The sequence below is a fragment of the Anser anser genome, assembly GCF_964211835.1.
Source record: "Anser anser genome assembly, chromosome: 8".
NCBI classification, from domain to species: Eukaryota; Metazoa; Chordata; class Aves; order Anseriformes; family Anatidae; genus Anser; species Anser anser.
Window position 1 is genome coordinate 6,984,029 of NC_139728.1, and position 27,734 is coordinate 7,011,762.

The 27,734-nt window shown below is 38.2% G+C and overlaps 1 protein-coding gene across 1 annotated transcript in view; it reads right to left on the minus strand.

Moving 5' to 3' along the window:
- CFH (complement factor H) overlaps positions 1-25,616 on the minus strand; it is a 37,361-nt gene extending 11,745 nt beyond the window's left edge. The window contains exons 1-14 of the mRNA XM_083847276.1: positions 25,444-25,616; positions 20,540-20,725; positions 18,930-19,035; positions 17,539-17,615; positions 16,206-16,400; positions 13,621-13,791; positions 10,615-10,794; positions 8,920-9,111; positions 7,485-7,661; positions 6,309-6,485; positions 5,023-5,202; positions 3,645-3,818; positions 2,288-2,470; positions 199-375 (exon numbers count right to left, since the gene is read on the minus strand). Of these exons, the coding sequence (XP_083703402.1) occupies positions 199-375; positions 2,288-2,470; positions 3,645-3,818; positions 5,023-5,202; positions 6,309-6,485; positions 7,485-7,661; positions 8,920-9,111; positions 10,615-10,794; positions 13,621-13,791; positions 16,206-16,400; positions 17,539-17,615; positions 18,930-19,035; positions 20,540-20,725; positions 25,444-25,504 (2,236 nt within the window). The 5' untranslated portion in view covers positions 25,505-25,616. The remainder of the gene's footprint in view (positions 1-198; positions 376-2,287; positions 2,471-3,644; positions 3,819-5,022; positions 5,203-6,308; positions 6,486-7,484; positions 7,662-8,919; positions 9,112-10,614; positions 10,795-13,620; positions 13,792-16,205; positions 16,401-17,538; positions 17,616-18,929; positions 19,036-20,539; positions 20,726-25,443) is intronic.
- Positions 25,617-27,734: the final 2,118 nt, after the last annotated feature.

Here is a 27,734-nt window from a genome sequence, read left to right on the forward strand (position 1 = left end):
TATTTACTAATTTGTACCTTCAGAGTCTTTCCAGGATGAAGGACATGTTCACACTTAAAAGAGCAGTAAATAAAAAAGCACTTAGTTGAGATGCATAAAACCATAGTATCTCTGGCTACATATTGATTCCTGAAGTTCTTGAAATTTTGAATACAACAATGTTAAACTCATATCTGAAATATTATGGAAACAGATTACCATCACAAAGAGGTAAAGGCTTCCATTCCCCATTAAGACATTTTGTCCTCGTTCTTCCAGCATCGCCATTTTTACATCCATATAATACTTCATCACCAGGAGAAAACTGGGGCTGGTCTTTCTGGTGAAGAACAATATTCGGGATAGAGGAAGGTGATCCACATGGTGTTTTGTCTTCTGTTGAAAAGAGCAGAAATATTCCACAATTTTACTGGAGTCACATTTGAATATCTGAAAGAATTTAAATAAAAAGAATTACATTTGCATTTGGCGAGTCAAACCTACTCCTATTAACTAACAATACCTTCTACAGAGCTAAGGTATGTATATAATTTAGCCAGTTTACTAAATCCCTTTCCAGACCTTTCCCTTCTTTTTCCATCACTGTGATAACTCCACAGCTTGCTCCCCAAGTAGTTTCAGCTAAGGTTAATTTCCCAAATTCTGTTTTTCAAAGATACATGAATCCTGAAGTGTAAGAAAACCTTCAATTAATCCAGGTCATCTGGAACCTGATTCTGATTAATCAAAATTATATTCAGTTACACACCTACACATTTGTAATGTGCACTTTCAATTAGTGTTACTACAAGAGCCGAAACCCTCTGTAACATCACGTAGCGAGCTGCAGGGCTGTCGTCTCTACGTGCTAACTGTGGTTCCTGCTGTGGGCTGCCACTGTTGTTGTGGTAGTGAAAGTAAAGGTTAATGGTTTGCACGGTTGAGTGCAGTATATGGGTATTTCTTCTGAGGAAGGAAAAAGGGATGTAACAGGGTAGGGGCATACAGCCAGTTCTGAACAGGGAAGAGGAAAGACCCATGGTAATCTCAGAAATTGTATTTGAACAACTTTGCACTCAATCTTGAACCGCTCTTTTTTTCCAACTTGTGCACAGAAACTGTTCTCTGTGGAACAAATATCAAAAAGATGTGAGCAATCATTCTCCTCCATGCTATACATTTTTAAAACATCAGTGTTGCTCTTGGAAGATGTGTCAGAATTCAGACAGCCAGAGACTACCAGACTTTCCAAGGGAATCACAAGTCTTTTGGTACCTCTGTCAGTACAGAATATTTTGTTGCTAATGGATTTTAGCCTGGTTTCTAAGGAAGGAGATCCACATGATTGCACATCCCCTTCTGCCTGTTCCCAGACCCACCCCCCACCCCCCTCCCCCACACAAGTAGCTTTAGAATCTCCTGAACAGTTCAATAAAACAAGGAAGATGATAGGTATTTGCAAAAGAAAGTTCTCATGAGCTCTGTGAAAATGAGGGGCAGCTGTAGCAGAAGAGCCACCTGTTGAAGATATTTCCATTTGATCTCTCCGTACACAAACAACACAAGGATCAGAGCTTGAGGAGATAAGTATCTTGAGTGAGTGGGTATTCCTGCATATTAAGACTTATTATGGGGAGAACAAGGAATTTGTATGGCACTTAGATGAGCAGTGCAGTTGATGTAGATGTTTTGTAGGACAAAGTAAACTAGTCCATGAAAACACAACGTTTATTGGTTCTCTTCCTTAAGAACACTCCTAATTATTTTATGTAGCTACAGATTTTCAACTTATTCTATTCCGCTTCAATTCTGAGACACTGTCTTAACAAGTGAATGGTAGTTTGCACTCCTCCATACTCTGTGGTCTGAGGTACACCATCTAATGCCATGCACAGAAAGTGGGTGCTTCTGCCTAGGCAGAACACCTGACTGTAGAACCATTCACTATTTCAATATCAGCACTATAAAAAAATGTGGGACACCTAACTCTAGCCTAGGGAAGACAGCAACACAACGCATATACAGTCATCGCATTTGCAGCCCTGAGCCCCTGAAACATATAGTATTGTCATTGCTGGAAACAGGCGATGGCATTTGTACTGAGCTTACAAAGCCTCAGGATGGAGGCTTATCCGGCTTACTTTGTCAGAACATGTCCTGACCTACCTGGAGACTTAGTTTTACTTGTTTTTACAGTAACAGCATTTTTTTTCCTAGTGATCAGTTGGCATTAGCTCTTTTACTTTACTTTTGGTTATCTTTGTATGGCAACACCACAGTTTTTTATATATAGAATTATATAGGATACCAATGCAAGAAGGAGGAGGTGACCACTGTCCATCAACACATTCTATTTCCTTTGATCCAACCAATTTAAATATGGTGTCACATTCATATTTTGTTCTACTCCCATGCTGATACTGTTGCAGAAATCCAGAAGCAATACTTCCATTGGTAATCTCGGGTGGAGGTCCACAGCCTCTGGGATTCTCTGAAACCAAGATATTAATTTTATGCTCTTTACTCAGTACTATTAGCACACTTACACATTAAGTGCAACACAAAATAAACTGAGATTCTTGCTTAAAGTTAAGAATAATCCACAGAACAGGTTAAACAGACATTGACTATTTGGATTCATGTTGGGCTGCAGCTCACAGTCTGAGATGAGTGACCCTGGCTCAGTCTACTCTCTTACTTGCATGTGCTGTCAATTTCCTACCGTGATAAAAGAAACAGTTGATGAAACCAAATCATTTTTAAGAGAAGAAAAGTGTTACACGGACATCAATTTCACAAACAAACAAACAAACAAAAACCTGCAAGAAACAATGGCATGTTATGCAAATCACTCAGAAAGCAATGTGTACCTCTAATGGAGTGAACTCCTGCCAAGGGAGCTTAATATGTTTTTGAGCTAAAGAGCCAACAACACAAAATATACTTGTTTTCAAATGCAAAAGAGAGTGAGCAAAAAGAAGGATGAAAGACAACAACGTAACTGATCAAGCAGGAAAGAAATGTGAGAAATATTAGATGCTCTTGCTACCTTGAACTTCCTTCAGAGGAAGAATAGGGGAATATATCTTCCCTTCTGCATGACATTGTTAATCCTACAGGATGAAACAGGAATTTCATAGTAAAAAGCCTTCACTGAGCTTTTTTTGCCTTGAATTCAGCTATGTATCATCTCCAAAAACTTTTTTAATTTTTATTTTATTTTTTTACAAAAACAGGATAGAGTAAGAGAGGGCATTGCTCGAATAAATAATTCCTGGCTGCCATATTGCAGCCTATTTATGTCTTTTTGAATAAATAATATTTTTTCATACATTGCAGTGAAATTTTGTGCAAGCCATTTACCAGCTCACTTTCAGTTATTGCAGAACTCCAGTTGGCATAATCGAAGATAACAGAATAAAGGCAACAAGAAAAATATTTGGGCTGATTACCAGACAAATGTTCTAGACATGTTCAATGTTTTTACACACAGAAAAGTGAACATCATTGAAAATCCAACTGCTCAGACTCTTTCATGAAATAGCAGAATAATACCACTTGTAGACCAGTACCTGCCCTTTTAGAGACAAGGTACCCACAAAAGTCTTCAGGACCCAGGCATTTTCATACATTTCCTACCACAATAAAGTCAACAGAAGAATTACCTTTACATGTTGGTGGTGATGGAGACCATCCAAAGTAATAGCACTGAGCAGAGGCAGGTCCCACTCTTTTGTATTTTTTTTCACAGAAAAAATTCACAACATCTCCATTGCTATATTTACCCTCCCTGGGAGAAATATATCCATTGGGCAATATTGGCATTTCACATTCTATTGCTACAAAGACAAAATATTTTAACATATAGTGTAAGACCTACAAAAAGTACATGACACACTACTACTAATGGAAAAGGGGGAAACCAGAAACAAAATATACAGACACACAGCCCTGAAAAAACTAACATGGAGACAATGACAAGATACAAACTTCCCAGTCACACTAATTGGTTGGCTATCAAAAAACTACAGGCACCACTTTCAAGATAATCAATCTAGTCTTTGCAACTAAGATTAAACCAGGGAGAACCTGGATGGGAAACAGCGCTGGAATTGACACAGCCATACAAACCCATGAGGGGACATGGAGGGGCAAGTGAGAGCAAGGAGAACAAAGATTGGGATAGGCAGAAAAGAGGTAAAAGGGACCAGTTGTGTAACACTGTGCCAGTCAGTATGCTTGCCTGGCCGAGCCCTGCACCTGATCACTGCAGTCTGTCCTATCATCTGCATTTTATTAAATCTGTTCTTAACTCTCTCACTGTGTAATGTCACTCTCTATCCCCATGTGTCTGTGTGCAGCAAGGTCTAGGTGCTAGCTACTGGTGAGAGCTACTGTATGTGTGTGAGTAAAAAAAATGGTGCCAGTTACTTAAGTAGGTGGGGTTCCAGTGCAGCTACTGGAGCCAGTGGGAGTCTTTACCTTCCAGCCACTGGAGTGGGAACAGTATGTCCCAAAAAAACAGCTACTGGGGGGACATTGGTGTGAGTGAGGCAAGCGAGGGCCTTGAGGGCTCCATGAACACATGTGCTTGTGAACCTAGAAAGTGCTGTGTGTGCACCTTGACTAGTGAAACTCTATCTTTACCAGCTGAAGAGGAGGAAGGGGACGTAGCTGTCTATGTTTTATCTGAGTCCTGTATGCACGTGTTGTTGAGGGCAAGCCTTGCCTGTGGCAATTCATGTGGCTGTGTCAGTGTCCTGTGTCTGTGAGTCTCGGATATGTGCTCAGCTTTGTTACTGGTTGAACCTGCAAAGGGAAAAGTGGCAGCTGCATCCCTTGGCCTTAGCAGAGGTCCCAGATCCCTGTGGCACTGGGCTGGATTCCAGCAGTCAGGCAGGAATGATTCTGGGCCAGAGCAGGTAGAGGAGGCAGCCCTGCTCTTGTCATGACTTAGCACTGATTAGAACAAAACCAAAGGAAAGAATAAAGCTTCACAAAGTTCATACAGTTACACTGGTCAGCAAGCACAAAAATATTTACCAAGACACTTGGGTGCTGGTTTCCATTCACCATTTATTTCACAACTTGTAGTACCAGTTGTCATATTATCTGCAGTTTGATATCCCTCTGAACATGAATATGCAATTGTATCTCCAGGCAGGAACACACTTTTATCTACATGGCCATCCAAAATGTGAACATGAGGTTTTCTACATGATCCTGTAGAAAAAAATAATGTTAGCGCATTTTGCAATCCAGAAACGTTGCCTGTTGGAAACATCATTACTGTAGGTACTTTAGTGTGTGCTAGGTTAGTGGACAATTCAGGATATTTAAAACATTAAAAATTCTGCATTGCCAACATATGAATTTAGAATATTATATGTAATGCATTCACAGAGTATCTATTGCATTCTGCATTCTAGAAAGAAGGAGTAGAATCTGGCACAAATACTTCTTCCTTGGATTCAATTCCTTTCCTTCCACTATTTATTTTTATTATAGGTGTCATATCACACAGTTTGTACTCCTGTTCCCCATGGTCTTTTGTGAGGTGATCAGAAAAAAACAACTGTGTAAAGTCAGTCTGAACCAAAAGGACAGGAGAAAATGCTAGCTAATGTTGGTCAGTATTACAAACCTTGGCATTATAACACTGGAAGATCCAAGTTCCTCTTTTAGTGTCCTATAACCCCGTACAGGAGAGGAAAGGACTTCTAAGAGGAGAAGGGCAACAACAGTATGGAAGTATTTTCAGAAAAGAACACTCTGGTCTTTTTCAAAAATGTGCTTTCTAGCCCCAGGGCAGAAAGCACAGCCTAATCTTTTATGCACAGTCATAACATCTTTCCAAATAGCGAATCATGTTTCTTATTTGGTCTCTTTTAAAGAAAGTTATTGACATAAATAATCCTTTGGCTCACAAGCATTTCTTCATAAATTGTCCCTCACAAGTGTGAAAGGTTCTCACCCTCTTATCAAAAAGACTGGAGAAACTGGGAGTAAGATTGGGTGTATGCACATTGTATCAGCTAAAATCACTGGAGAGGGCAGTGATTATCTACTTCATAACACTGAGGTTCGAACAAAATATCTCACCTAGAAGACAGAAGATATTTTCCCTGTGTACTCACTTCCATTTTGCTTTCTGTCTTTAATTCTTGGAACCCCAGAGAAGTTCATCTCTGGAGGCTCAGTCCTCTGTTTGACTCTCCCTCTGCTCTGTAAGAAACCTCTACCAATACAGATGAAGAAAATCAGAGTACATGGGATATCTTGTTTGCACCAGTGGTTGCAACAGGGAGCTCTGAAGTTGTACTACTCACGGATGCACTTTGGAGTTGGAGTCCAGCCATTCTCTTGACACTGTGTCTCTCCTGTGTCTTTTCCTTCTGGAGTTACAAAGCCATCATGACACGTATAGGTGACTTTCGCCTGTAAGCCAAATGTACCCGTTGCCGAGGGGAAAGAAGCATTGTCCAGCACAATATTCTTGCATGTTTCTGAAAGACAAAATTCTTTTCCAGTAAAACACTGCTAAACTATATATTTATAATATCCAGAAGACGGAGGACAAATGAAAACAGCAGTAGGATTTAGAACAATTTTAAGAGCAAATTATTTTCTACTTCTGTGTTAAGCTCCGTTCCTCGGGTACAACCAGAATGTGAAAAGTCGAAATTCAGTGTTACTAACTGGTATTTATATATTTATTTTTGGTATTTACAGCTGTGATGCTCAGTATTGACTAACACTAAGAATTATCAAATTTTATTTTGCTTGCTCATTGCTATGTGAAAATATCAGCGAGCGGCTGTCCAAAACATTCTACGGTAGGTGTCTCTTTCATGCTGGAATTGTTTCCTTAAAAAATGTTTTGATGGTCTAAAAGAAGGAATTTAGGTTGAATTATTTCTTTTGTCCAAATAAAATTGTTACCTAAAGTATCTAAAGTTTAGGTGAGACATCCTAGCAATTTCAGGCTTGCTGCAAGTCAGGTTCAAAAGCTGGAAAGGGTATTAGGAGAGAGAACCTTCCTGGTCCTCCCTCCTTCCAGTATTATGTCAGCTGGAAGGCAAGCAAAAGGGTATGAAGTGGCAGAGATAGAGGCTCTAAGGAGAGAAGAAATTACAGGCTGTTCAAAGGGAATGATTACCATTTATTACATTACTGCACTGCTGGGTTATAGAAAATTTCACTACTGAAGACCAAGAGGGTCTGACTCCCACCCCAGAGCTTACAGTCTGGGAGAACTGAATGAACCTGGTGTGGTCATTTTACAGGGCATCATTCTGCATGTTTGTATAGCTACTGACCTCAGTAGCATGCAGGGACTCAAGAGCTGCATGAGATAGCTGAGAGAATCATGGCACTGTGTTTCAGTTGTAAAGCACCTAGACTTAGAGTTATCCCATGCAGCAGTGATGGATTAACGTGGCTGATGTGATGATGGATTTATTGTTTTTTAGCTAGAAATTGTGACAAAATGTAAGCACACTCACTCTTACGGATACATCTTGGGAAAGGTGACCAGCCATTCTTTGTGCATGTAACTTCACCACCTTCACTTTCAGTACGATAGTCTTGGTCACAGACATATTGAATTCTTTCACCTTCCTTGTAAGTATAATGATGATGGTAGAAATAACCATTTTCCAGGTGTGTTACAGAGCATATTTCTAAAGAAGAAAGGTAAGTACATTTAACCACAGTAATCTGAACAGCTAAAACTCAGGTACAATAATGTTTAGGAAGACCATTACCAAAAAAGGGGCCTCCTAGCACCTTTCTTTATCATTCTATTCCCCAAAGACATCCATGCTCAAATCTGAATTAAAGTATGCTTTCTTTCACTGCCCTGAGGTTAACGTATCACAGGAACGGGAGTTCAAATGACCCCATAAAGCGGTAAGAAGTGATCTAGTAAACATTACTCCTTACCGTAGTTCATAAGCAAGGCTGGCTAACTGCATTGCATGTAGTGTCATGAGCACTAGCTCTGGTACGGTCTACTAAGTCTCTCATATGTTGACGCCTGTGCTGAGACATTTTTTGGCATTTGCCCTCAGGAGATTTTACCATCTCAATTCAAATGCATCTCAAACCAGCTGTAGAGATTTTACCAACTGCTAAGCATGCTGGCCCTACGGATGGATGAAGGAATGCTGTGGCTCTGTTATTGGAGTAACTGGTCCTTTCCTCTGGGCAGGACTCCACTTGTCCCCTGCACTGACCTCCACTCCGCTCAGGGCAACAGGAGAAAGACCAACCTTTTGTTGATCTTTCAGGTCCTATCGATAGGTAGGAACTGTACTCTGACTGAAGATGTGGGATAGGAGAGAAGGCCTCAGCTCTCTGGTTTAAATGTTTTCTATCACTGAAAGATTAAGCCAGTGTATCTGGATCCCTTGCTGCAGCCATACTCACTCTCAGCTTATTGTGAGAGCGTGCCACCTGGCCAGTCCCAAATGTTATCCAAAAGGACTGGGCAATGGATCCTAGAAAGCAACCTCTAGACAAAGTGCCCAAGCCACTGAAGGAATAATACATTTACACAGAGAAGATGTTCTTAGAACGTCTTGCTGCATGTGCAGATGAAAGCAGATACATGCATGGGACCCAGAAGCCAGAGATGAAAAACATTTCCTAAATCTTATTCTTCTTATTTTTTTTAATCTCATGGATAAGTGCAGGAGTAAAGAACGTCCCAAATCCAGATTTATCATTTCAGCCTTACTCACTTCAGAGTGTCACTTATCAAGTGGCTGAGCTCTGCAGACAGGATAACAGTCTGGATGAAGTTCCAGGGTTCAACTCAAGCAGTTATACTTTAACAAACTGTACGTTGCTGCTTCTTGCATTCCATCAGCACAGTTTCTGCTGCACAGATCATCAATAATCATAACAAAATTGAGCATATAGTAGAAGTGCACTTACTGAGGCATTTTGGCTCTGGATTCCAGCCCCCTTTAGAACAGACCATTCGAACGACTCTTTCTCCACTCGGGGTTGAGTAGCCATTACGACAGTAGTACTCAACATACTGCCCAATCCTCATTGGAAAGTAAAAGCGTGCCATTCTTTCACTTATCTTGCCATTTTCTATCACTGGGTAGTCACAGGGTTTCTCTTGAAATAGAATTTAGCAGCAACAGTATCAACACACGAGTGACAAACAGTTCAGCACACAAAGTCCTAAATATTAGTTCAGATACCACTTCATTATTTGAGTGTTTCCTGGAACTGACAGAATCGGAACTGCACACCTTGGCAGATCTCAAGGAGTGCAGGATCAACCATGCTGTGCTTCTGGTGTCTTCATCAATGTCTACAGCTACGCTGGTTGCCTGTTTTCATTGCAATCAACAGAAATCCAGTCCATCTTCTTAGTGGACTCTAGAGGCTGATTCATGAAACCAAATGTAAGTATTAATTCTATGGTGAGATAACACAGTTTCTTCACAGGGTCTCAGCTAAGTGTACTATACTGACAATGGTGGGAACCCAGGCAGCTAGCTCAGATCTAGACACTAAAGTGCAGACTCTAACAATTGTTATAACAACTGTCACCATTTTCATTTGTCACTTCTGGGATCTTACACCAAAAGCTCTTCCTAGTTTTAAAACATAAGTGATTTTTCTTTTGTTTTCTCAGTTCCTCAAAAGAGCTTTTCAGGAACAATTCAGGCTTAGAAGCAGCTTTCACTCAAAGATTACCCAGGGTGTCCTGCTTGGCCAAGGCAGCTAGGTTCCTCCTGAAGTGCCCTGAACCAAAGCCCATATGCTGGGGGAGAGGGGTATGAGGAGGAGGGATCAGCCCCTGAACAGACCATTTAATAATGAGAGAGGTGGTTTCCAAAAGATTCCTCAATTTCAAAATCCACAAATAGAGAAATGCTTAATCCACTTCTTAACAAGGAACTTTTCTTGAATAGAACAAATTATCTTACCCAAAGGTTCATTTACAAGACTGATTTTGCCAGGGTTTCTATGTTTCTATGTTTTTCTTTCATTTTCAGTGATCAAAGAGCAAAGACCGATAAATTATGAAATTGCTGACTTTTGTTTTTCTACTGCACATAATGGGCAAAACTATCATTGTAATTAATGGAAGTTTAAGCCAAGAAAGAACTCATTACCAATCAATCAAGAGTATTTTGTTTTGCCATTTGACAGATTATAATAAAGCTGCAATTGTTCATAATATATCAACACAAAACTGCAACCAAAATTCTAAAGCTCTGGTTAACATGATGAAACATACTTTCCAACCATCACCTACGCATTGGTTTGGATACTTTAACACTCACTGTGTCCTCTTATCTTGACTGGAATGCTACTCCTCAGTTGGACCACAAACCTTCCTGTCAGGGAGCTGACTATTGCACACTTTCATATATAAGTTCACAAATCTAGTAACAGATAATACCCATGTTTATAAACATAATGTACATTTAGATTATACCATTGCTTCTTAGCTGTTTTTTCCAAGCCATCACATTAAGTTTTATAACACCAAGAAACACAATGAATAAGCATCTTTTATTTCCTATGGTGCTGAAGTTTTTCTCTTGAGATATTTCCAAAATAACAATTGTGTATATTGTGCCTTCATTCACAAGAGCTACTTACCAACACAATCTGGAGCAGGCACCCAGCCTCTGCTGGTGCATTGAGCTGTATTTTTGCCAGACAGTGTTCTCAAAAGATATCCAGGATTACAGTCTATTGTGATCATAGCCCCTTCCCTGTAGCTGTCTTCCTGAGGTCTAAAGTTCCCATTGGGAACTCTTGGAGGAGAGCATAAAATTTCTAAATGGAAAGAGAAAAATACAGTGCTAATTTGAAGAATGCCTTTATGTTAATTGCAGAAGATTTTATCTTCACAGTCTATTGACCAAAATTGCATAAAATAACTTTCAAATGGAGATTTCTTAGGGAGCGAGGCAAACACATTCTTTATAAACTGGAGCCTGTCTTTTGTTTTGTTTTGTTTTGTTTGTTTTTCTACTTGCAATTCAGAAAATCGCATCAACACACTCATGGCTGGGAGGGGATGATTATACAGTCACCACAAGTTGGTCCTCCTGTGGAGTGAAGGTGGATGAATCAGCTGGATCCATGTGCTGCTTAATCATCTAGGCTCCGTGATAAGTCAAATAAGATCTAGAACAACTTCATGGTAGCATAAAGCTATAGGAACAAAGCAGGACAGAAATTATTTTATATTTTCCTACTATAGAATGACCTTTGAGAGGATTTATAATTGAATACAGCCCAAGCATCAGAGCCCAGTATATCCATGTCTGGAAGAATGCTTTGTTTGTCACTTCTCAAAAGCAGTATGCTGCTAAACCATAGGCAATGCATATTAATTAGTATCATTACTAATCTTGAAGCAGAAAGTTCAAGGACTGAGTGGGCACTAGGACTGACTACTCTTTATTTCTACAGAAGTCTTTCTGGAAGAGGTCCCAGGAAGGTGGGTGGTACATAACATCCTGTAACATTGCCCTTTTGCAAACTTTTTTTTTTCCAGTTTCAAGTGTTCTTTGGCAACTTCTTGAACATGATTCAATACACTATACAGATTTCTCCAAAATGTATATCAAATTATCTCAGCTAGGACATCATGTGCATATGTCTGTTTGTGGGATTTGGAGTTCTAATTAAAGTCTTTAAGTGCTGTAGCTGAGTGAAACTAAATTAAAATCAGTGACCCAGAGTGCTGATGTCCAACAGGACTGATGTCAGAAATCATGGATTTGTCATCTGAACTGCACAGAAGGCATTTGGGAGTTAGAAGGCATGAGGGAGTTTCATCACTGTAAATATATGAATTTGTAGAGATCCTCAGACAATTTCTGATAGGAAGTCTGAACATCATGAATAACGTGGTTGCTCAATTACAGTTCTGGTAATATTAAACAAACTGCTGTCCTCATCGTAGGCTAAGAGTCATGGACAGTGGCAGGATTCATGCAGACCATGTTACTTTAGTCTCTGATTATACATCACTTCAGGGCCAGATTGGTTCTTTAGGTTAGTGAATTTCAGACATACTGTACCTAATTCTTGACATAATGTCTGTGTAGAGAGCACGTTTCAGCTAGCTTTGTATATATTGCAACACTACAATTCCATTGTATTTTTCAGCCTAGACACTCACGGCCATCAATGGACAACTTACCCTTCTGAGATTGGACTACTTCACATTTCCTCTTATTCCTATGGAAATGGCCATAACCACATCAGACCGTTCTTCCTACAACCCTGTCTTACTATTTCCTGACTTTAAGTGAGGATTTAAATTTGAAAGGTATTTTGAAAGGTACTTTTTGTAATTTCCACTCATTTTTTTAAAAGGTGCACAGTACACTAACAATTTCTTATGGAAGTTCTATCAGTGAAACAGAGATCATTTTTGAATTGTTCCTCTTTCATTGGAATTGGTTCATCAGAATTAGTAGCCCAGAAATTTCAAAAGCAAATGTAACAATAAGCAAACAGGTGCTCAGTCTACTCAAACTATGGTAAGACTCAGGGACACTCAGGAAAAATGCAGAAGTCAGTTCAGTAGGTCAGGAAAACCTACTATTGTCTTCAAACCTTCTGTTGTTTCACAGGTTCATACACGGTGAGATGCTGAGTGGCATTTTACTCTCTTAAAATTACAAGTAGCAGAATGTTGGCTATGTTGCCACAGCATCTCAGCTACTGAACACGGAAGACTTGAAGATGCATAAATTTGTAGCTCCCCCTCAGAGGACTGCTGCTGATTCATAAGCAAGTAGGTCATCAAGCTGAGACTGTTAGCTTCCCTCAGTTTTATCCATACTGCTGCAATTCATATGGTATCCAGTATTTAACCCCCTCTTTTTATTTCCAGAACAGCCACTGACTTTCACCAGCTATATTCAAGTTAAAAGCAGTATACTTGAATTTCACTTAAAAAGGTATCATGTCTTGATTTGAAGACAACGGGACTTCAGAAACCATATCACTTCTCTAAGTTGGTTTCAAATGTTAATTTTCCTGTGCCATTAAAAATTTCAGATTCCTTCTATAGTTTTAATTTCTCCAGTATTAGTGTTTTTTTCTGCTTGCTTAAATACTCCTTTTAGTGTCTGATTTTCTTCCAACCCTTCACTAAAGCATTTTCACTGTATTTTGTAGAAGGTAAAGAGATTCAGCTTTATCCTTCCTATTCAAATTAAGAATTATTTATAAACCAAGAGTATTTTTGCTATGTTATCCCCACCAATTCAGGGTCACAGAATAAAAAAGGAACAGGATAAATTAAGCAGCTTCTAATGCTAAAGTATTTCATCATCCATCTCATTTATGCAGTACATGTGAGCCTATCTTCATAGGCCCATCCAACTATACTCAAGTATACGCAAGAAAGGCTGAATTAACCATTTTTTGCTATGGCCTCTCATGGAAAACTCATATCCAGTTGTTTTGTCCCTCAAATCCCTAGTCCTTCCAGATCTTCATGGTGTATTGGCAAGAAGTGGATGATGATTATTTAAAAAAAAAAAAAAAAAACAATAAACTAATTATAATGATTATGATAATAATGAAATTACTTCCAAATACAACCAGTGTCCAAAATAACTTTAGGAAAAGGCAGACCAGTGCAGTAGGGGGTTGGATGCCATCCAGATTCAGTACATAGTGCATCTGCTCTTTCACCAAATGTGTATCCTTTTTCGCAACCAAACTGCAGTTGTTCAGACTCCTTGTAAGATGACTTTGAGTTACGCACAAATCCATGAGGAATTGCTGGTACATTACAGATAATATCTGAAGTTGAGAAAGACAAAATACATATATTTTTATCAATTTTTATTTGCTGAAAATAAATGTTTATTGGAATATATATATATAGAAATATATTTTCCACGTGACTTCACAGAAATTATGTCAACACAAATGCTTTCATTTGGAAACCATCTGGAACTTATTTGAGAACTCTTCAATGACCTGATTGTAGGTGCCAAGTAGAAAGTACAGTGTAGCACAGCTACAGTAGTAAACTGATTCAAAAGACAGCTTTCAGGGCTATGCTTTGTTTTTAATGGCTTTCAGAATCAGTATATACAGTATGGGACATTCTAAAATAAGCAACTAGGCTAGCTGAAATTTAGGATTTTTTCTTTTTTCAGATAATTTCATTTTCTTGTAAGGAAAGCCTGAAGCTCTCTCATGTTCAGTAGATGATTAGTAAAATTTTAGCATCAACAGGAAAAAAAGCATTAAACTATCTGGCAAACTGACATTAGAATACCTAGCTATCTATAAAAGAACCCCAGCATCTTCAGCTCCTTGACAAAGCAGTAAAACTACTGAGATCTTGCAGTTTCCAAAATCTGAATTCCTAAAGTCAGATAATATTCATGGCTTTGTTTCCTAGGCTATAGAGAAGGACACCAAAGGGTTATCCTGGATTCGTCTGCTGGATTTACTTTATACTTCCCCTGAGACATATTTCATCATACCTATCTTTGTTTAATAAAATTCACTATATTCTACAAATGGTGCAAGGACATGTGTTTAATCCCATTTATGTTGTTCAAATTAAAATAAACAGGTGTTTCAAAGCGGCAAAATTTAGCTCTGACATTGTGAACAGACCATACATGTATCTGACATCCTAACAAACACACCTGGTCTTACGAACATATACTTCCAGATGAGATAATATGTAAATAATCTAAGAAACTTGATGGACCAAATATCTGACAGAGATTGTTACTTCCTGTGGTTCATTCTTACGTACTGACAAGCCAATCCCATACAATTCCAGTTTGCAAAATGGGAGGAATAACCCCATTCACCATGACAGGCTGGGGGCCAACTGACTGAAAAGCAGCTTTATAGAAAAAGACTTCACAGTCCTAGTGGACAAGTTGAACAGGAGCCAGCATCCCGGGCTGCATTTGGACAAGCATTCTCAGCAGGTCCAAAGATGTGATCTTTGCTCTTTACTCAGCACTGTTAAGACCACATCTGGAGCACTATGTCCAGGTCTGAGCTCCCCAAAACAAGAGAGACGGACATTTTGGAGCAGGTCTAGTGAAAGTCACAAAGATAATTAAGGGAACTGACAGATAAAGAGAGGTTTAGGGAGTCTACAGAAGAGAAGGTTTATTGGGAATCTTATTAATTGTATGGGAATGCACAAAGCTGTGCCAGGGGAGGTTCAGACTGGACATTGCAAAAAACTCTTTACTGTGAGACTAGTCAAACACCAGAACAGACTTCCTAGTGAGTGGTTGATGCCTCTTGAACATTGACGGGAAAGGGGCATTTGGATGATGCCCTTAATAATATGCTTTAACTTTTGGTTAGCCCTGAAGTGGACAGGCAGTTAGACTTAATGATCTTTGTAGGTCCCTTCCAACTAAACTATTCTACTGTATCCTATATAAATTTCTGACTGTGATAGGTGAGGTGGAAGTAAAGATGATGGAACCTTGCCTTCTCATTGGCAGGTAGTGACAAGATGAGAAGCCACAGGCACACAAAGAGGTACAGGAAATACCGCTTAAAATAGGAAAATAATTTTTACTTGGGGGTAGTCAAACAATGAACTGGGTTGCCCAGAGAGGCTGTGAAGTCCTCATCTTTGTGGATGTTCAAAAGCCTACTGGACATGATCCTGAGCAACTTGCCCTAGCTGACTCCATTTTGAGGGACCTCACTTATTCTGTTATTCTGTAGAAACTGAACATGAATTAACCTTCTAACTTGTCAAAACACAGTAGTTTGAAGAAAGAAAAATCCATCATGATTTCTTTGCATTTTACGTAGCTTATGAACATGAATGAATTAGAATCATACTTATTTTTTAAACTAGGTTCATATAGATTCAAAATAATTTGTAATTACTTTGGTTAAATAAACACTGAAGTGATTGAATCTTATGTAGGTACTGAAGCTAGTTTCAAAGAATTGAATGCAGCCTGGCAAACCATACAGCTTGTAGTGAAAATGCAGAACAAACAGGTGGTCCATTTTGACTACGTTATCATACAATATTCTCTGATTTCTCTTTCTAATCCTACTTTTGCAAATATGTAATAGATATTGTTCACAGACAAGCTATGCTTAATTGCTGTGCAATAAAGTGAAAGCTTTGTAGTTTCCTAGGTGGTAACCAGTCCCTAGAAGTCTGTGCGAATAAAGCTTATTGCAGATAATAGTGTTCCTTTTACCTTGGCATTGAGGTACATCGCTATCCCATCTTCCATCAGAAGAGCAATGTATTTCTTTAGATCCAACGAGCCTGTATTTTTCATTACATTTAAACTCTACAACCTGGCCAAAGGAATATTCTTGGTTTAGATCAAATGCACCAGTCATGACTATTCTTCCATTTTCTGGTGCTTTTACAGGTAAACACTTTGCCACTGGAAAACAAAATAAAGCAAAGCAAAACAAAACAAAAGAAAAAAGACAGCTATTTGGTTGGCTATTCTCTGAAATATATTGATGCACAAAAATTACAATACAGATAAACCACTGTAATTACCTTAAAATTTAATATATATATAAATTTGCTATGTATTCTGATGCCATTTTTAACAGACATTTCAACCTAATGAAAACTCTTCAGGCATGAAAGGAAAATTTTATAAGGACTTTGAAACTGCAGTATCTTGTTGATGTGACAAAAAAAAAAAAGTTGGAAAACATTGCTCTGCATTGTGCAGGGAGCAAGCTGTATGCCTAAAATTGAGGACACTCAAAATTCATTCAGTTGAACGTAGAATACCTGAGACCAGCTATTAGGAAATCTTAATTTAAAAAAATGAAAAAAAAATCTAAAATTACAAATTACTTTTAAAAGTTAAAAATTATCTCTGGGAAGAAAGGAAACTTTTTATAAAGGAAATTTTTATAATCACACAGGTTTGAAACTGATGAAAAGATTTCCAAATTCGGGGAAGTATCTAAGCTATCCTGTTTATTTGGTTCTGGGGACTGGGTGTCTTTTATTCTCATTCTCTCTACTAAGGTTGTTCCACTGTATGCTAATAGCGAGAAAAACTTTAAACAAAATCTTAATAGCTAAGATATTCACAATGGCAGAAGAGGAAACAAGCTATAAACAACAGACTTTCATATACATGTGAAATGTCTTATCCCAGCCGTCTTTTATAACTGTGTTTCACAGATACCTACACATTTGGGGTCTTTATCTGAGGCAGAGCTTTAAGCCTGTCTGCGAGTGACAAGACTTAGTTCTGTGAGTGCTTTTTGATAAAAGCTTGAGTGTTTATTGGATTAAAATGTCTGAGCAGGCACTGTAAGAGATTCACTATTGTATAACTTGAGTTTAGACATTTGTATATCTATGTGAATTAATACTAGGGGTTTAATCAGTGAATATTCTTGAGTTGTTATTAACACCATGAGAAGTCATAATAGTCACAATAGACAACAGCAGCCCCACAGAGAGTAGCAAGATCACAGGCAAGCTCTAGATAGTATCAGACAGATAAAAAAATAACTTTGATAAAGAATTAAATGTCAAACTCCATTTACCTTCACAGTGAGGGATATCATTGCTCCATCCATCTGCCAGACACTCACGGTAATTTTTTTGGCTAAGCATCTGGTATCTTACAAGAAAAAAAGAGTAAACAATAAATTACAGTCTCGTGAAAGAAACAGCAGTGCTGCTGTTTTTGAAGCAAAGGAAGTAGGTTTCAGATATTTGAGTACAGACTAACCAAAACATAACAAAAGAAAACAGTATTTTTCTGCTTGTCTCCCCTATTTTGTTTCTTTTACTTGCATATGGCAAAAATACAAAACCAAAAAAAAATAAATCATAAAGTAGGAAGTAATTGGTCAGGTATATTCTTCATTATAGATATACCAAGCTTTGTCTAGAAAATAAATGACCTAGGGGTGATTTACACAATCATTAGCTAGCAGAGTAAATCTCATGCTGTCTATGCTCCAGTATGAGTGAAAGCCATGGGACAGCCATACGTATTCCATGCTTTGCTGAGTTAGAATTCTCTTAGGTCTGAGGGCATCATAGCCACAACGACATTGCTTCTGCTTAGTCTGGAATGCGGTCAGAGAGGGATTACAGCTAGTCTGAAATGACAGAAGAACTGTCTGCATTTAAGGAATTAAGGAGAATATTGATTTTGCAACTCATATTTATACTAGACTAGATCCAGTAATACATTCCAGCAACTCAAAGCGTGCAAAAGCATGGCTAAACCACTGTATTGTGCTTATGGCTGATTTGCATTTCATGAGGAAAGAATGTAGTTATAAGCATGTTTACCTAAGCACAATACTATATATTTGCCTTACTACAGTTTTCATTGGAGAAGATGAATAGAGGGAGAAGAGAGAACTTCTTCCAAGAAGTCAATGAAGAGATGTTATCCAGTCTTCAAACATTTTTTACAATGCATTTTGTTTCATAACTCACAGAAATGATTTAAGCAGGACTTAATGGTTGTGGTTCTGAATAGGTGATTCCATTGTACTGCCTAATGACTTCACCAGATAACTGCATAATGACTGCCTGCTGAGAGCAAAGATTCCAGCATGAGAAGCTGTGTTTCCATCAGCTGGCTGGTCAAGTCATGAGGCAGCTTTACAGGCAGACCATTAGTTTTGCTTTCTACTTGGACAACCGTGATTTCAAATGAACTACAGCCTTATCTGTTTTAGACACTTTGGATGACAGCTTAATGTGTGTGAAGTACAGTTACTTCAATACCACCAGACATGAGAAACAGTTAAGTTTAGTATTCCTGTAATCTCATTATTTTAAATTAAAAAATAACTAAATGTTCTTAAATATTAGTAAATTGCAGCTGCTTTAGAGACAACAAATCTATTACTGACACTTCTCTTATCATTAAAACCTTAAATTAACTCCCATATACTGAATTAAATAATATTACCCATCATTACATCTGTACTCCACTCTAGCACCAAAGACAAACTCATTTCCACTGGTAAGTTGAAAGGAACCAAACTCAGTATCTCCGGGATGTCCACAGGGCTTATCTGGTAAGAAAGACAGAAAGAAAAAAAAGTACTTACACCATACACAGAGTCAAAATTTGAAAGACAGCACTTTTCTATTAATTAGCAGAGTGTATTTCATGCAGAGTGTATTGTCAAAAAAACTCAGCATTAGCTCAATTAACCTCCTTTAATGAATCACTGTTTTCAATGAGAACATATTAGAGTGAGAATTGTTTTTATTTATTTATTTTTTAAAAGTAAACAACAAATTAGGAGCTTTCAGTCCTTCAAAAAAAGGCAGATCTCATCTTAAGTTTTATGATACATTTAATGGCAGGATGTAACTTCAGCTTTTCGTATACTTTCTGACATAAACTGGTCCAAATCTTCCACCACAGAAGCAATCCATGACTGGAAATGAAATTTCCTCAACCTGATGGGGATTGTGTTGAGTAAAGAGAGATTACCTGAGGCCACAGGAGTCCTGTGGTCCTCAGCCCTTTCTGCTCAAAGGACTGTAAAATAAACTACATGGCTAAACTATATTAGGCCTCAGAAGAAATCCTTCATGATCCCTGTCAAACTAGGCATTTTCATTTCTTAGATCATATCAACATCTTGTTGTTTCCAAGGAAGAGGTGTTTGAGTAGGCCCTAGACTTTCTCCAGTGTGACACAGAGGAAATGGACAACCCCATGACCAACTTCACTGCTTAGTGTGGCCTCTCATAGAAAGGGGATGTTATCACTTAATCTGTGCCAAATCACCACTTTTTACCTTCCACCCGCACCTTGCCAATGTCAGCATCTGTTCACTTGGTGGCAGTATTTCCTAAAATATGTAACTAAAAAGCTACAGCAATTTTTGTATGATTGGAAAGAGCTCTGTGCACTGAGTATTTATATAAATACATGTAAAAATAAGAAGGAATTAACATAATTTAGCACAAGAAAGATAAAATTCTGACTGCAAGATGCCAGAAAAATAACAGAACTGTTTAACTGCTTTGTTTTGGTTTTTAACATGCTAAAACACAATTCTTCCATAACCTGCCATTTATAGGCAATATACAGTGACTAGTTATTTTTATTTAATTTAAATGCAGAAAGGTCCATATCAGCTGTATAATGGACCTCTTTGTTGTGGTACCTTAGCTTGTGTCCCAGATATACTATAATTGTATCACCTAACCTAAACCAGAAACACAGCTGCACAGACATAGATAGAATGATGCCAGAATGAAAAGTGTCTTGGATATTCTTAAAAGCAGATTCTATTCTGATAGCAAACGCACAGATTGGGTTGGTAAGGCTGGCCTAGCATAAATCTTCTGTAAAGCAAAAAAATATTCCTTTGAACTGGAGAAAAGGAAATTACACAAATGTTTCCTTTTGCATACATGCCTTTTAAGATGATATTTTAAAGGATGCTGAAATAAACAATGTACAGGTAAAGGTGCAATTGAAATTTCACATTAACATTGCTGGCAAGGTATGTGACATGCCAGGTCAAATGTTTGTATGTATTTTGCATAAATACTTACTTCTGCATTCTGTCAGTGGGCGGCGTTGCTTCCATGCTCCGTCATCACACTCAAATAAAATTCGTCCATATTTTATATATCCAGGCCGACACCTGTATGTTACTTGAGTACCATGTGGATAAGGAGGGTTGTTCCATGTTTCAGTAGGCACTTCTTTAACTCTCCTAGGAGGAGATTGTTCACAAGCTAAAAATTATAAATAAAAATATTGGTGACTGAGGAACATGCTACAAACTGCAAAATATTTTTACAATAGAAAATGTAGCAAGAAATCCTGGTAACATTTGTAATCAAATGAGCATATCTTTTCTACTTAATCAGCGTAAAAAGGGAAACTACCAAGAATCCATATTTTGTAGGAACAAAAACTACATACTGTATAGTTCATTAATATATTTTAGTTGCAAAGACTGGGACCAGATATTAGTGCCCCAGCTCAAACCACAAACATCTCTTACCCTTCCATCAGAGGGAGCTGATGGGGGAGCAGTCCTTTCATTGCTGCAGAGAACAACTTTATGCACTCTGTAGATTTCCTTTCCAACTATTTTCTCCAGGTGCCACCGCCATCCTTACTGACATTAAACTCATGTGCCACTTAATCAAGTTCAGTCAAATCTCCCCTTGCCTTCACATTCCCTAAACTTTCTGTCAGGCTAAAGTTATCTGATATTCCAAAACATTTCCCCCTGTCCATGAGATTACTTCTTATGACATGTTACATGATGTAATCAATTCTGGGTATTCACTTTGACCTTTGTAAGCTTCAAAGCATTTTGACTCAGTTTGGGGGGTGAGGGCTGTCTGATATTTCTCATTAGCTCAATATTATACAGTCTTCCCCAAAAGTTCCTTACTGGGCCTTCTTCAGTGTTGAAGAAATGTACAGCCAATGTAAATTTTAAAAAATGAACCTGAATTAGTTTAATAGAAGTTTCTCAACAGTTTCTCAACTTCTTGATAGAAGTTTCTCAACAGTTTGAGAATGAGACTAGTCACACTGAAGGGGAAAGAAACAAATGTTGGGAAGATGTTAAGAAAGACAACAATCTAATGTTAAGAAGGTTAAGAAATGCTTTTTGTTTGTTTATAATCACTGACCTGATTTCAGTGACTAATTCTTTATGCCTGGGTGACTGAAATGTAGTTATTTTAAAGGCTGAAGCTTTACCCACAGAAACAGACTCTAGACAGTCTAGCTGATTAGATACAAGTAGTCTGCTTTATATCTGAACATCAAAGGTGAGAATTCATCAAGAATAAATAAAGCAATCTCTGAGAAATTAAGCCTTAGAAAATAAACGAAACCTCCATGTAGAAAAGAAATGGGAGAATAAATGTTCACTAGGCAAAGATATTTCTTGGTGAGTGAGATTCATTACTCAGTACAGAGCTGGCACCAAAATCCTCTCACCAGTTTAGTTGTCAGGCCACAGGTTTGAAAAAGCACCAGTGCTGTTACTGGTACTTTCCTACAGATGGTCCAAGTGCTGTGAAAGTGGGACTACAGGAAAAATATTTAAGATCTTTCCTCATGCAAGGGATGTAGGGTTATAGCCTGCTGAACTAAACTGGCGACATTTCAACCAAAGATTAAGTAATGGGACTTCTAATCCAAAGTGAGCAAAATAAATCCTTATTCTTCCATATCAAAGTGTGCAAAGTGAATTTTACTTTAGTTAAGACATACCCCTGAACATTCACTGTTTCTATTTCAGTTTGTGGAATGCCTACCAAATCAGAGACAATTTTTTGGAAAATTCCTTAAAGCTTTGGGAAAAAAAATATTTTTTAAGTATAATTTTAAGTAGTCTGTAGCTATGATATTTTGAAAGTATGAAGAAAATAATGCTCATTGTGAGATCTAATAACTTTCTTTTGACTGGCTTAAATACCCAGGAAAGGTAGACAAGCCTTGAGGATACTGCTGAAGTGATAAAGGAAGAGTTTAAATTTGCTCACAGGTTCACATTTTCTCCAACTCTTTTAGCTATTCTAATAACAAGCATGTTCCTTCCGACCAATCGTTCTATCCTGAGTATATAAGATTGCTCTGTCCACCAGAGGGTATTACCCTACTATCAAAAGAGAGACTAGAGACTCACTTTTATTAACAAAATTCATTAAGACACATTTAAGACACATTCTCATTTTAATACATTCCCCACCCCCCAAAAAAAAAAAAAAAGGCAGGAATAGGTGAAATCAATAGTACTCCTCTAGCTGTCACCATCTTGCAAGTGTGTTAAAAATGGCTATTTTAGCCCCCCCCCCCCCCCCCCCCCAAATTACCTATAGTGTGGCGAGACAAGGAATTTTTCCAATTCTACATTTTTCATTAGAACTCCTTACAATCAATGCTTTCAGTTTTTAAGCTGAGAAAAATTCTATGATTTAAAGAATAACTTAATAGAATAACTTAATAGTTAAACATGTAACCAACTTTTCTTATAGTCTATGCCTGCATCTGCTTATTACCGACTGCAAGAATATTCAGATAGCAGCAAATCTCTGCAGCACATCAGTACAGTGATCATCTCACATTTAAAGCAACACATCATTTTCAGATCCTGTTTATAAAAAAAGTCATAGAGAAATGGCACATGGTATCTTAGCTGCCTCTGATTCAGACATTTAAACTTACTGTTTTCATCCTTATTTGCTATAAAATAACTTTTTTTTTTTTTTTCAGGTTTAATTCCTCACAGTTTGATCTCTAACCTATTTTTTTCATTTCCTTCCCACAAGAAATGATATGTTAAAAATCGGTCTATGAACCAATCTTTAGAATGTACCTTTAGAATATTCTAAAATATTCCTATTGTACATGAGTAAATTGCTTAAAAAATCTCCCCACCCCCCCAAAAAAAACCAAAAAACCAAAACACTTTGTGTTTATCACGACATAGTGTGCCTTGGTCTATTAAATTTCAATGAGATTGACATTGAATATGCTATTTCTCCAAACTGCTAAAAAGTTTTCATATGGCAGCAAGTAAGTCAAGCTTAAGTTGAAGGTAATACAGGATAATGTTGGATGTCCAGATTGAATCAGCTTCTGCAATGATGGAAATCTGCAACAGCGCACTTGGGTGATGGCTGGAAAGCCACAGGCTATTCAGTAGAGGAAGAGCGTCTCTGCTGTATTCACCCCTTACGTCTGAGTTGTTACACTTTTATTGACCATTGTGCAGACTAGGGACTCCTAAGTCTCTTCACCGTTACTAAGACATATTTGCTTCTGGATTTCATTTCAACTCTCTGACTGTTCTTCACCACTACTGCCCTGATGTCAGACTATGCCATAGCAAGTGTTACTCTGAAGTGCCACAGTATGTGTATGTATTTCGGACCACAGTTAATTATTCTCTCTCTCTTTTTATTTTTATTTTTTTTTAAATGCAGTTTCTTGGTAATTTGAGAAAAATAATTCTGCTGACAGAATGTACTTCAAACTATATTATGCACTTTGATCTGGGTACTCAGTAAAATTTTTTTTTTTTTTTATATTTTTATATTATAAAGCATGGCTTAAATGATTCAAATCATTTTGTGGACAGCTGGAATTAATGATTTAGTACATATACATGACTTGATCTTGGTTAGAAATAGCTCAAACTGCTTTCTCACCATTATTATGCCAGTAGCAATTTCCAGAAAGCCAAGCACAAACTATGAATTCAGGTAGAAGTATATTTCAGCCCTTGTGCAACAACCTAACTCTCAAACAACTCACACAGACTTCCAATATGAAGCTTGAACTAAGAACCCAGCATGGCCCACGGTAGTAGTTGTCCCAGATGGATCAAATATTGCCACATTTGCATTCCTTTGCTATCTCTTTAATCTAAAGAAAGCATTGTGAAAAGAAAACACAAATTCAGGCAAACTCTCTTTTCAAATTCCAGGATCTTTCTAGACTACTTTGCAAAAAAATTATTGTTTAGTAGTTGCATTGAAGCAGCATTTACTGTAAGTATACGTAAAAAAAGATGGTACAATTCATTAACATCAATATTTTTCACTTTTTTTTTTTTAAGTAAAATCTATCAGATTGCCTTGATTAATAAAGTCTTCAAAATCTTCACCTAAAATTAAAACAACCTGAACTGAGCACAGACACACTAGCTCCAAAACAGACAGTGCCCTTTCTCCAACGGTTTAAGAAAACAAACAAATCCCCCCCCCCCCCCCCCAAAAAAAAAACCAAACGAAACTAAAAACCCATATGGAAAGCAAAGCAATTAAATAATTAAATGGGCACTAAAAACATAAATACAATATCAAGGGAAATAAATTGAACAGTGAAGCAGAAAACATCATTAGAGCCTTCTGGAAAAACACCCAGAATACTAGCTACCTCTTTAAACATATACAAAAGCATATCTGCATACATTTATCTCATTTAATTGATGAAAATACCACAGAACAAGCTGTCATTCAACAGCTATTTTGTAAGCTAAGTCAGTCACTAAACATTTATTTTTCTCAGATTATCTCATAGACTATTCCAGACAGAAAAAAAAAAAAAGGAAAAAAACACATTTATTGAATATTCTCTATTTTAATCTACTGACTATTTACAGGTTTTAGATGTTAGAACAATTAAAAATATAACAAATAACAAATGATTTGTCTGGTTGTAGTTTATAGAGATGATAACCATTTAAAAAAAATGTGCAACAGTTTAGTAACAGCAGTAGTTATCCAATAAATAGGTGAAATAATACCCATGACAAGATACTGAATCCTGTGTTAAATATTACCAGAAGAAATCTCAATTACTGTTGACAGAACTTGATTAAAATAGGCTTTAATTTGAAGATTTTATTTACAAATTGTTTTAGTAACAATCTTCCTCCACACTTTAAGAAAGCATTTTTTTTTTTCATATTAAAGCTTACCTCTTTCTGCAGTACAATACACCCAACATAGGAGGAGAGCTGTATAGCCCAAGAATGACATTCTAGTGACTCAGAAAAGGCATTCAGTACTGTAGCCAACTTTTTTGATTACTTTATGCACTCCTATTTTACTCACTGAGTGACTTCAGGGACTGACCTTGCAAACCATTTATACTGTGAGTGATTTCAGCAGTCACTTCCCCTAACCCTCTTGCAACACACAAGGGTTTATTTTTTTTTATCTCCAAATGTTGCTAAATAAATAAATAAATAAACGCCTGGCAATTTTGAATGACACTGTCCCTCCCTGCGGTGTGCTTGTTTTTACATCATACCCCCCCCACCCCCCAAAAAAAGAAGTTGTACATATAATTTTTTGATGTTCTGTCTTACATGTTTAAAAAACAAACCAAAGTAATATTGTGTGTAAAAATGAACATCTCTACTACATACATTTAAGACCTATGTTGAAAATAACTGAAATACAAAGCAGACAAAAATACAAAGTGATTTACTAACCCTTGGTTCTTGCATAAGATAGCCCACTACTCAGATCAGAGGTATTTCATCAAATAACCTTCACTGATGCTGAAGAATTTGTTTCAGTATCACATGAGAAATTCCAAGATGGAGAAGATGTGAATTAGTGTAATAACTGTAATATGGATAATGAAGTGTCCAAAGAATAATGATACGGATTGTACAAAAAGATGAACCACATGGTAAACTGAGCTAACAGAGGAACTCTTCATGGATTCATGTTAGCAACAGTCTTATTAATACTTTCCCTAAATGTCTTGGCTTTAGAAGTGCACTCCACATAGAAGGGGAGTTACTTGACATTGAGAATTTGGAAAAAAATGTAAGATTACAAAGCGTTCTCAGGAGACAGATGAAAAAACAGCTGCAGACCTCTGTATTGGGTTTATGTGACAAGGTTTTGGTAGTAGGGGGCTGCTGGGGTGGCTTCTGTGAGAAGAGTCCAGAAGCCGCCTCATGTTAGATAAGGGCCAGTTTCAGCCAGCTCCAAAGGGCCCTACCGCTGGCCAGAGCCGAGACAATAAGAGAAGTTGTTTGTGCCTCTGTGAGAGCAGATTTAAGAAAGGGAAGGAAACTGCTGTACAACAGCAGCTGGGAGAGTGAGGGGTGAGAAGCAGCCCTGCAGCCCCCAAGGTGAGTGCAGCAGGAGGCAGGAGGTGCTCCTAGCACGGAGCAGAAGTTCCCCTGTGGCTTGTGGAGAGGCCCCTGGTGGAGCAGGCTGTCCCCCTGCAGCCCATGGGTCCCACACGGAGCAGATCTCCACGCTGCAGCCCGTGGAGGAGCCCCCGGTGGAGCAGGTGGATGTGGCCTGGAGGAGGCTGCGGCCCATGGAGAGCCCCCGCAGGAACAGGCCCCGGGCCGGAGCTGCAGCCCGTGGAGAGGAGCCCACGCAGGAGCAGGGGGTCTGGGGGGAGCTGCTGCCCGTGGGGGACCCGTGCTGGGGCAGTTTGCTCCTGGGGGATGAACGCCATGGTACGGAGCCATGTGGGAGCAATTCTTGAAGAGCTGCTGCCTGTGGGAAGCCCACGCAGGATCAGTTTAGGAAGGATGGCATCCTGTGGGAGGGACCCCAAGCTAGAGCAGGGGCAGAGAGTGACCATGAAGGAGCGGCAGAGATGAAGTGTTACAGACTGACTGCAGCCCCCATTCCCCATTCCCCTGCACTGCTTGAGGGGAGGACGTAGAAGAGGGTACATGGGGGGAAGGTGTTTATAGTTTGAGTTTCTCACTGCTCTAGCTTGTTACTAATAGGTAATAAATTACATTAATCTCCCTATGCTGAGTCTTTTGTCCATGACAATAATTGTTGAGTGATCTCCCTGTCCTTATCTCAACCCTTGAGACCTTTTCATTGTATTTTCTCTCCCCTTTCCCTTTGAGTAGAACCACCACAACCACACACTGGTATGTAGTGATGTCTGACTGGCATGGAGAATACATAGATGTGTGCTCCCAAAAAAACACGTAACATATCCTCATGATGACTGGCTTAGGTAGCCTACCGGTATAGGTTAAGAGAGTGTGTTCAGAAGAGAGATCCCAAATCAAGCCTGAATTCCAAAGCAGTGAAAACTTTTTTTTTTTCTTCTCAAAATACAGCTGGAGTTTTTTTGTTTGGTCTTCTATTTATTTACACCTAAACTGTGTTTCCAGTTACCTGTTCAAAGGAATAGCCTTACTGAAAACTAGCATTCAGTTGTTTCATCTACAAGAAATCTGCCAGACAGTAAAACACCTCTTCCTTTCCCTCC